At 39.1% G+C, this 10,843-nt stretch overlaps 1 protein-coding gene across 1 annotated transcript; it reads left to right on the top strand.

Annotated features, from left to right (window-relative positions):
* Positions 1-2,371: 2,371 nt before the first annotated feature.
* On the top strand, positions 2,372-10,483 carry ATP6AP2 (ATPase, H+ transporting, lysosomal accessory protein 2). Its single transcript, XM_009696983.1, is given in 11 exon segments — positions 2,372-2,436; positions 2,439-2,497; positions 4,782-4,910; positions 6,330-6,425; positions 6,624-6,761; positions 7,065-7,118; positions 7,640-7,655; positions 7,658-7,724; positions 7,726-7,789; positions 8,945-9,061; positions 9,924-10,483. Coding segments are annotated over 11 exon segments (993 nt in total). The 5' UTR covers positions 2,372-2,378; the 3' UTR covers positions 10,119-10,483.
* The last annotated feature ends 360 nt before the right edge of the window (positions 10,484-10,843 follow it).

Raw genomic sequence — 10,843 nt, 5'->3', positions numbered from 1 at the left:
CAGTCAGTCAGTCAGTCAGTCAGTCAGTCCGTCCGTCTGCCAGCTTCAGGACCGAGAGGTGGGAGCGGAGGCCTGTCCTCTGGGTGCAGCTCCCTGCCCGCCTTCTGCCCACCCACCTCAGCTCTAGGGACCGTGCTCGAAGGCTTCCCTCGCCCTTTCTGGCAAAGGGCTGTGTGGAACATTTTATAGATACGCGTCGTTTTGTTACTTTATACGAATTTTCATGTTTTGCCGAGCTGCTTTTGTGATGGGTGGAGGCTTTTTGTTATTCGTTGTGAGTCAGGGTTGTGATCTGCACTTAAGGCTTCCAGGCCCCATAAATAGTTTTCACTCAGTATACCTCAGTTCTTCAGTCCAGGTTCACAGAAGCTTTTGAGAGCCAAAATTCTCCTGAGGTACGACTTTGGCAAGGTAGAAGTTTGATTAAGAATTCTGTAGTGGATGGGTAACAGTACGGAGGATTAATTACATCTCACAATTTATTCTCTAGACTTCACTCTTTGTGTGGCCTAGCGAGGTATTGTGGCCAAGCAATCCCAGTGTGTCTGAGGAAGACACTTGTGTTGTTCCCAAGTTCAAATTCAGTTTTAATCATTGAGCTCTTGAACAAGCCTAGCAAGGCAAATTTCATTGAAAAGGGAAATGCTCTAATTTTATCTACCTGAGCAACCTGGTCCTAAGTAAGTCAGCTTGGCCTAACTAACATGTGTGACTGTGTTACAGCCTTGTGGAGAGCAACATGTGAAATCCTACTGACAGAGCAAAAATATTTGTAGCAATTTTGTAAATTCCTTCTTAAACAGATTGGTCTGGAAGCATTTCTGTCCTTCAAAATGTGAGCTGATACACCGTTAAAATTGATAGCAGGCCATCCAATGACACATACCGATTTAAACCAAAGAAATGCTTGAATCTGCTCCTTATACATATGTTGGTTTGGCCTGTTTCCTTCCGTTTGCCACCCTTCCCTGACCTGCATCACAGTACTCTGTTCCTGTAGTATGTTTAGCATAACATAGCTCAGATTTACTGTCAACATTTGTATGCATGATCATGACCCAGGTTTTAAAACAGCATCTTCAAGGTCACATTGGTTAAATTAATGTTAGGGAAGATTATAACTGCACAACACATCAGTTTACTATTGCATTATTTTTGTGAATAGCCTTTAGATTTGCAGATGCCTTGGAAAACTATTGTATATAGCTGCTTGGATTGGTAACTAATTTTCAGTGATCATATGAGCAAATGCTCTTATTTTCTTTAGACGGTTATCTTACATAATTTTGAAGTATGCTGACTGATTGTATAATCAGAACTTAAACTTAGATGGCCTGCAAATATATATTGCTCTCTTACTTCATTTTCTGGAGTCTTGTGTCAGATTAATTTTCTGTTAGAAACCTACGCAGGTTGCTCATTGGTGAGGATATGCCTGAAATTTCACATTGTGCGTGTTACTGCTTATATACACCAAATACAGTTTAAAATTTATTTAGATAAATATTTTTGTATATAGTATTGCAATTATGCTTAAGTGACTTTAAAATAGGAAGCTAGGTTGAGATAAGCCCATGTCTTATTTCTCTGGAGTCCTTTCTGACTTTATTACACAGTCAATTGCTGGCATTATAATACAGTTTAGAAATATGCTTTTAGTCAACTTTTCTGTTCAAGATAGTGGGGAAGAGAGTGAAGGGGGATCCCAAATAGGTGAAAACCCAACATGAGGAGTATTGCAGATTTTGGCTTCATACAAACAGCTTAGGTCCAGTACTGCATCCAAGGAAGAAAAACGTCTCACAGTGTCATGTGGTTGAGAAGGCAGAGCGGAGAGACTGGAGTTGTTCTGCACAACTCAGATTGTTCCTGGCAGTGCCCTGTTTAAGCCAGCACTGACAAACTCTTCTGACCCTCCTGGCTCCGGGTTCAGTGGCTCAGGGTGTTGTCTGCATGAAAAGAGGTGTTATGCCAAGCAGTCCTGGAAGCAGACAGAGCTGTGTTGGTGCATAGCTACTTGTGAGCTAACAGGATTTTGGAGTCTGCCTGGCTCTACTGAGAGTTAGCTTTACCAGGTCTGAACCGTACCATCGCTCACAACCTGCTGGTGAGTATGTAGAAATGTACTGTGTTGTTGCGTGAATAATTGTCCTGCTTTTGTTAATGTGGATTTGTCTGTCCTTAGCGATATAGAAACCATATTTTGTATTCCAGAGAATTAAAACGATCAGTTCTTATTACTTGCTGGTAAACTGATAGGCATGAGAGGGAGGAAGAAGGAATGAAAGCTCTGATATGCTCTCTTTCTATGTTATGTAAGGGAAAGATTGCAAGAACTCTGACAGCTTTTTATGTTTGCTTTTTAGGTGTATGTGGTGATGAATTCAGTGTCTTACGATCACCTCAGTCAGTTGTTTTTCGAGATGGAAGTTGGCCCATTCCTGGTGAGCGGATCCCAGACGTAGCTGCATTATCCATGGGCTTCTCTGTTGAAGAGGTATGTTTCAGGTCTTGATTATGAAATGCCTCTAAAACTACAGACTTGCTTAACATGCAGGTCTTCCTGTCATGTGCTGGAATACATAAAATATCATCCTGTTTGTCTTGAGGAATGCATGACATGTCAGAGTATAGTTTTCCAGTCATATGAGCAGCAAAAGGCTGTGCTAACCAGTTAACGTGAATCATCAGCTATAGAAGGAAGCAAGCCTGCAGAGTCTTTACAGTGCAGTTCTTCAGTTCCTCAGAGACCCAGCTACATGCTGTATCCCCCCATTTGTGGTCACGTACCGAGAGTCTGTGGAAACCGCTGTCATTTCTTGCCTATGAGCTATCTGTAGGGCTCTGCTCTTGGGTACTCTGTGAGAAATGGCTTGGCTAGGCAGGCATTTTGTCAGGTCAGCAAGCTTGTCTGCTGAGCATAGTTAGTAAGAACAAGTAGACTGGATACTTGGGAAGTAACCTAAAGACTTGGAAACCTAATTTATGGTAGTGTTTTCCCAAATTAGGTTTTTGAATATAGCTTTAGTGATGTTTAAAGTGGGGCACATGAGTAGGAACCCTTGGATTGATTCCATCTTGCCTACTGAATTTTTTGCTGGGCTTCAGCAGGGAGGAGTGGCTGTTGAAGCAGTACGTGAGAGCATAACAGCCAGGCGTCTCTAGCAGTATCTGTATGCAGCCAGATACTCAAAGCTACAAGTTGCGATATTCTCACAATGCTGGTGAGGAAGGCTGGTTCCCATTTCTTCCGTACTGCAGCTTGGCAAGAGGTTTGATAAGTCTGGTTTGAATGTGTGTCTGTTTAGCCTGTGTTTTGGAATTTGTCTGAAAATATCTTGCTGTCAATTATGTTTTTTCGGTCATTAAACTAGTAACAAAATCTTATGAGTAGTATTCCTAAGAAGTATATTTTGATTATTTTATCAAGGAAAAACAATATATCACATGGTATCGTGTGCATTGCATGTAAAGATACCCAGCGAAACAGTGGGGTTTGGCTCATTTTGAACACTTGAGTTTTGGCACAGTGGTCATCTGGAGGTATGATGTCGTTATCGTGGAAAAAAAAAAAGTGTTTCAGTGCTCACTTTGTGCCTTTGCCAAAGCTTGGAATTCATTCGCTGTGATGGGTCCGTAGCATCCTTTAGAAATAGTTCTCTATTAGTATTATTTCAAATCCCAGAAGCAGGCGGGGAAGGAAGTGTTTAAATTACTCTGTTCAGTTAAGCCCTGAAACTGAAAGTTATCAGCATTGTCACCAAGGCAGAGAGCACCGTGTAGGCAGCTTCTGACCCTGGTATGGAGAATACTGCAGGGCCCAAACACTCATTTCGCATTTTACATCAAGGCTGTAGTCTAGGAACGTAAACTGACAGTGCAGTAGATGCACTGTAGAGAATTTAGAATTCTTACTGCATTACATTGGGGATTCTCGAAAACAGTCATTCAGTGTTCCTCCTTTGTTAAGGCAAGGTAAAACTGAAGCCCTTTTTTGTCCCTGGTGATGCTTTAAAAGGTTTTTCTTTTGTTTCTTTGAGGTGATACAGATTATAATGTCAATAACATTTAATGCTAAAATCCAAATAAATTGGTTTCATAAAACTTAAACAAGCAGTTATGTCTTTTGCACAAATGGAGAAATTTGCTTGAATTCATTCCAAATAGATGAATTTGTATTTTGTGCCTGAATAAACCAGCCGGGTAGCCTTTGCTGTGCTCTTACCAATACATAACTGTAGTAAGTTACTAAGGAATCTTCTTATGTTTCTATGCAAATTTGTAAGTTTTAGATTAGTAGGCTGTTGGTATGATGGACACTCCCCTCCCTTTTTTTCCCTCCATTTCTTTCTGGTACTGAAAATATCAAGATGTTATTGTTTTAATGTGCTGAAACCTGTTTCTGTGATGTTTTGCAAAAGGGTTTGGTTTTGGCTTTTTTTAAATTCAGCTGTCACTTATTAAATACAGACTATGATATTTCTAATTTAATTATGGGAAATAACTCTTGGTATATCCAGTGTGTATAATACTTTCTCAGTGTAGACTTTGCTATGAAGTTACTGGTGGCTTTTAAACTAACAGTTTCTTCATCGTTAACTTGAGACAGCATTATTCAAGATGAAAGCGTTCTGGTATTAACTTTCTTCCCCATGAAATTTCCTATAGGCTGTCCTGCACAGGGATATTAACAGGACAGTAAGTTATTTTACTGTAATAGTGGGGGAGGGATCCTCTCTTTCTCCCTGTGAAATACAAGTTTTTTTACTATTTTGTAATAGGACCTTTCCTGGCCTGGGCTTGCAGTGGGTGATCTCTTTCACAGACCACGAGCTACTGTGCTGGTAACAGTGAAGGGAGTAGACAAGCTGATGTTGCCTGCGAAAGGGATTTCTTACCCTATTGAGAATGTGAGTATCCACATTTGGAACTGTCGCGTGATTTCTGTGACTCTTGTGATCTAATGAGAAGTACATGACTCTCTACTGTAGTCCTTGATGTTTATTTATTTCTTACCTCACTTGGAGTTCACATATCCCCTAGCATGATAGATCAGGCTGTATAGATAAATAATCCAGTCAGACTCCTGTACGAGGTGAGAGGCCTTTAAGATCACCCAGAGTCTCCTGTGTTGAGTTCAGTAACTTGTTTGACCAAAGCATGTTCTCTTTGAAAGGCATCTAGTTTTAATTAGTTTGTACCAAGAGGCAGGGAATCTACTGCTTCCCATGTTAACTTATTGATTGATAGTCAGAATTACTAACTTTTTTTGCTTCAGCTGAGTGTGTGTGATAGCATTTTATATGATGTTGATTCTTTGATGTACTGTATCGCCCATTAAGTGGGCTTTGAGTTTTCCTGAAGTAGTTGACTGAAATACGGCACCTTGAGACACAATTCGATTATACTGTATCAAAAAGAAAACAACAAACAACGTTACATTTACTTGTCACTGTCTGTCTTTGCTGAGACTCTTTTCTCACGCTTGTCACAGCATCACAGAATAATTTAAGTTGGAAGGGACCTCTTGAAATCGCCTAGTCCAACCCTCTGATCAAGCAGGGTCAGATAGAGCAGGTGATCCAGGACTGTGTCCAGTCGAGTTTTGACTATCTCCACGGATGGAGACTCCACAACCTCTCTGGGCAACTTGTACTAGTATTTGACCACCCTTACAGTAAACGGCTCTGTTCCTGTGTTCAGATAGAATTGCCCATTTTTAAATTTATGCCCATTACCTCTTCTCCTGTCGTGATTTTGTCCACACACCTCTTAACAGGAGCACAGTAACACAAAATATTGGTAACTGTACAGTGTCTGCTCACTTCTCCTTTATAAATACATTGTCTGCTTTAATCCATTTTGCTGCAGTGTTGGCCTAGTTCATCAGGTTGAGCTGTTGTTTGTCCAGCATGAATCCACAAACGCTTTTCAAATAAGTTTTTTTTTCAGGTTATTTCTAGTTAGTTAATTCTGCTTCTGCCCATCTTGGAAAACTTTGTTTTGCACCAGTTTACTATGTATTTTTGGCTCTACTATGCATTTTTGGCTCTGTGCAACTGCTGTGCTCCTGTTAAGAATTATTATTTATCGTTTTATTATCATCAGTGACAATGTTGAATAGTTTTTTGTTTAATATCGACACCCTATTGCACACCCCAAGACGAGGTGATGATTTCCCTATGAATTATCACTTTGACAGTATTCACACTCTTTGCTCAAAAAGAGGTTGTCCTATTTTTCCAGACTTCTGTAGTTAAGCAAATTATCTCCTTTTATATCATTAGGCCCTGTTTTACCCAAAAATCTAACTAGACTTTGTCTTCTAGGCTGTTCCTTTCAGTCTTGACAGTGTTGCGAACGCTATTCATACTTTGTTCTCTGAGGAAACTCCTGTGGTCTTGCAGCTGGCCCCCAGTGAGGAAGTGAGTATTGCTTCACTTCTGATTCCAGATGTTCTAAATAGTAAACCTCTTTCCGCTTGTGTGGCTGGAGCAAAACCAATTGATTATATGAAATATTTTGCATTGGAGAGAGATTGCAAGTATGACTGATTATTAATGTGTGACTGGCAAAACCAAAAACTAACCTCTGGTGTTATTAAAGAATGCCTGTTCCCGCAGAGAGTGTACATGGTGGGCAAGGCAAACTCCGTATTTGAAGACCTTTCTGTCACGCTGCGCCAACTGCGAAACCGCTTATTCCAGGACAACTCCATTCTCAGCTCCCTTCCTCTCAATTCCCTCAGCAGAAACAATGAGGTAAAAAACTTTAATCAGTGGGAACTTTTATGATTTTTTTCTCATACTTGGCTTGTGCTTTTCCTTTTTTTCTTTTTTTTTTTTTTTTCCCCTCTAATTTTTTCTAACTGAATTCTAGGAACTAAGCTTTAAATTTTTTTTGAGAGTAACTTTATTGAAAGAGTAATTTCCTTCTAGCGTGTTCTGATGCTGTAACAGACATAACCTGTTATAAAATACTGAAATTGCTACAAAATGAGACTTCCCTAGCTTTGGTTTCGTCAAAGGAAGTACCTGTCTCTTTCTTTCTGCCTCTTCCCGCAGGTTGATTTGCTCTTTCTGTCAGAGCTACAAGTTCTACATGATATTGCAAGCCTGGTAAGATTTATTATTTTTTTTTTTAGAAATGCTTTCCCCATCTTGTGTCACAAACTTCAGAGATCTCCTTTAAAGGTAGAGAAGCCGTAGCCAGGATACTTGGTAACCAGTGATATACATTCAAGTGTGTCATCAGTTGGTTGCATCGGTTTAAATAATGCATTCTCAAGCTATATTTTTTCTCCAAGTTTTATTTTTACTGCAATTGCAGAATAAGGATTCCGATGTGAATAAGTATAATGTTTCTTTTTAGTAAAGCTCTATATTACATGTATATAACTTCATGTTAGGAATAAATGCTACATGATGATCATCTGCTTTCTTCTGTAGAATAAAAAAATAAACAATTGTGGACATCTTCTAGTTAAGTTGGCAAGAAATTCCACTTCCTAATCGGTATGGAAAATATGACTGTGGAAAGTGAGGCTGGATTAGTCCCAGCAAACTGATTTTATGAAATGTGTTTTTAAAGTAACCTGTGTGTGAATTAATTTCTTTCTACTCTCAATGGTGTGCCAAAGCTGTCTCGACACAAGCACTTGGCCAAAGACCACTCTCCAGACCTGTATTCTCTGGAACTGGCTGGTTTGGAAGAGGTTGGAAAACGGTATGGGGAAGACTCTCAGCAGTTCAAGGATGCTTCTCAAATTCTTGTAGACTCTTTACAAAAGGTATACTTTCTACCTAATGAACAAACCTCGCAGGAATACTAAGGAAATAGTTTTTTGTGTTAAGTACAAGTTTATTAACTATTTTCTGCTTTGAATTGTCAGTTCATTAGTGATGGCTTCCCTGATGCTTGGGTTTTTTTTTTGTTTTTTAAAATGCAGTTGTTCAGTTATAAAATTTAGTGTTAGAATTTGTCACTCTGGAAAGTGTTGACATGATTCTACAATGTGTTGGATATTTTGCACAAAGGAGTAGGAATATATTGAAACCATATATCAACATGACTTGATATGTTTGTTTTTCCTGAATAGATATGTTGCATTTAAACCCACCAGTATGTCTCACGTAACTGGCACTCAGAAATGTGGTAATATCTTTATCCCAGGGTACAGTGGTTAGGTTGCTCTTGCTCACAAAGCTGTATAAATCTAAATTTCCAAGCCTCTAAAATAACTGCTGGTCATCTATCAATGTGCTCAAGAAAGTAATTCTTTAGCAGGTCTTATGTAATCATTAGCTAAAGACCAGTCACTTCTGAGAGTTTTCAAGACATGGTTTAGTGGACATGGTGGCATCAGGTATACGGTTGGACTTGATGATCTTTGAGGTCTCTTCCAACCATAATGATTCTATGATTCTATGAAAAGCACGATGGAAAAGTGTAAAAGCGTGAATTTGCTAAGCCAAATAATTGTTTTCTCTAAAGATTATTCTTCGACCTCTTTGCAGTTAAGCAAATGTATTTAAATATTAGACATTTTAATCTGTCTTTGGAACAGATTAAAATATCCAGGTTCATAATTTCCCAGTGGAAGGCCGAGAACCTTAACATTTTGTTGAAACTGACAGACATAAAATTGGGACACTATAGGGTGATGGGCCTTCTGTAAAAGGGGTGAAAGAATGAGTTTCAGCCCAGAAAGCAGTCATAAGCTACAGTCTGCTGAACGGTGGTTGAAGGGTTTTAAAGAGATCTGGTGAACCAGGTGAAAGTTGGCACTTTCTTACTGGAATTCTAAAATAGTGTAAATTTTTACAACTTTCTATAATTATTCCTGAAGCTGACATCTTATGGTTTAGTACATCTTGCTAACAACACTCAATTTAATTCCTGGCTGCAGTGTAGGTTTTAAATTGAATCACTCTTGCTTTTCCAGTTTGCAGATGAGATGTTTAATCTGTATAACGGCAATGCAGTAGTAGAAGTGGTAGCTGTAAAGACATTTAATTCTCCACTCGCGAGGAAGAGTCGCTCCATTCTCCAGTCTTCACAGGTAGTAGATGTGCATTTTCCTATATCTCGTTTATTAAAAGTGATCCAGACTGCTTCACTTCACTTGAGTGTAATGTTTTTTTAAGTACTAGAACACTGACTGATTTAGGCGTGGATGTGAAGAGGTCAGCTTACCTGTCTTGATCTTCACTTAACCATGTAGTAATTTAGGTTGGAGAAGGCCTCTGGACATCATCTAGTCCAGCCTACTGCTCAAAGCAGGATTAATTTAGGAGTTAGATCAGGTTGCTCAGGTCCTTGTTGCGCCAAGTTCTTGAAAAGTCCATGGCTGGAAGTCCCACAGCCTCTGTGGACAACTTGTTCCAAAGTCTTAACCGCTTTCACTGTGAAAACTTTTTCCCTTATGTCTTGTTAGAATTTGCATTTCTGCCATTTTCTCCCCAGTACTGTAGTGCATGTGAGTCCTGCCTCCTGGGTGGGGAAAAAATGGTTTTCCTTGACTTGCTGCCTATACTCCAGATGCAGTCCAGGATGCAGTTGCCCTGCATCAGTGTCATTGCAGGGGCACGCTACTGACTCCTGTTCACCTTGGCCTCCAGGTCCCTCTCTGCCGAGCTGCTGCCCAGATGGTCAGACCACAGCCGGTGCTGTCACGTGGGGTTATTCTGTCCTGGATGCAGGGCTTTCCCTTGTCCTAACTGCATTTCATGAGGCTCCAGTCCATTCCTTTGGGTTGCATTAATGTCAGTCACATCATCACTTTTGCATTTTGTGCCCTAGCGTCAGAATTGTCTAGGCAAAAATGCATCTCTCCTCTTCGGATTGTTCAGATTCTTGATGTAGTCAGAATGTGTTTTGTATGCAAACTAACTTTAAAGTAATGTGCATTTTCTTTATTATAGGGTGAAACAGAAAATCCGTATAACCTTGCCTATCCATACAACTACAACTACTCTGTAATCTTCAACATTATTCTGTGGATGATGATAGGTCTTGCTTTAGCTGTGATAGTTATCTCCTACAACCTCTGGAACATGGATCCTGGGTATGATAGCATTATTTATAGGATGACAAATCAGAAGATAAGAATGGATTGAGTTGCACTGTGTTTCAACACAAAGAAACGATGAAGAGTAAGATCTCCTTTTAAACTCTGTGGAAAACAAATATTCTGACATAGTTAATTGTGGAATTTTTTTAAAGATGTATTTATTTCTAAATTTGGTTTGTGTTTTTTTTTCCCCTCTCAAGTCTGTTTTAAATGTTAGTAGTAGCACCAGATGGGATTTAGAAGTTGAAATCTGCTTGATTAAAAAAAAAAAAACAAAACCAATCCTCAAAGTAATGGTTATTAAAGTAACATCATTCAATTTTTTTTGTCACGTAACATGAGTTTTTGAAATACACTGTGTGCGAAACAGATAAATTGAAATTATGATAGCAACATGTTGTTTGAAACTTTTACACTGGAAGATTAGAAATTATAGCTAAATTGTTGTGTTGTATATTATGAACCAGTTGTAAATGTTTGATGTAAATATTTGTAATGGCTATATGTAACTTCAGAGAGGATAGTAAGTAATCTTTAGTAAAATACTAAATACAGAAATATTTCTACAAGGCTACGATTCTAGTGGCACAAATGGCATTTTGATCTCATGTTGATGGCTCACATGTGAGCTGTAGACAGAAGGATCCTTCATCTAGAACTTTAATGATTTGGAGGTAAATAACACTAGTGTGGCTGGTCTATACAGTGGAGAGTCTATAAATATTGAAGTAGCATCAGTCTGATCATGGTCTAACGTCACAGTTGAAAGTT

The sequence above is a fragment of the Cariama cristata genome, unplaced genomic scaffold (assembly GCF_000690535.1).
Source record: "Cariama cristata isolate BGI_N322 unplaced genomic scaffold, ASM69053v1 scaffold18583, whole genome shotgun sequence".
Taxonomy (NCBI): domain Eukaryota; kingdom Metazoa; phylum Chordata; class Aves; order Cariamiformes; family Cariamidae; genus Cariama; species Cariama cristata.
The sequence above is the reverse complement of the archived record's forward strand: the minus strand, read 5'-3'. Positions and strand labels throughout refer to the sequence as shown.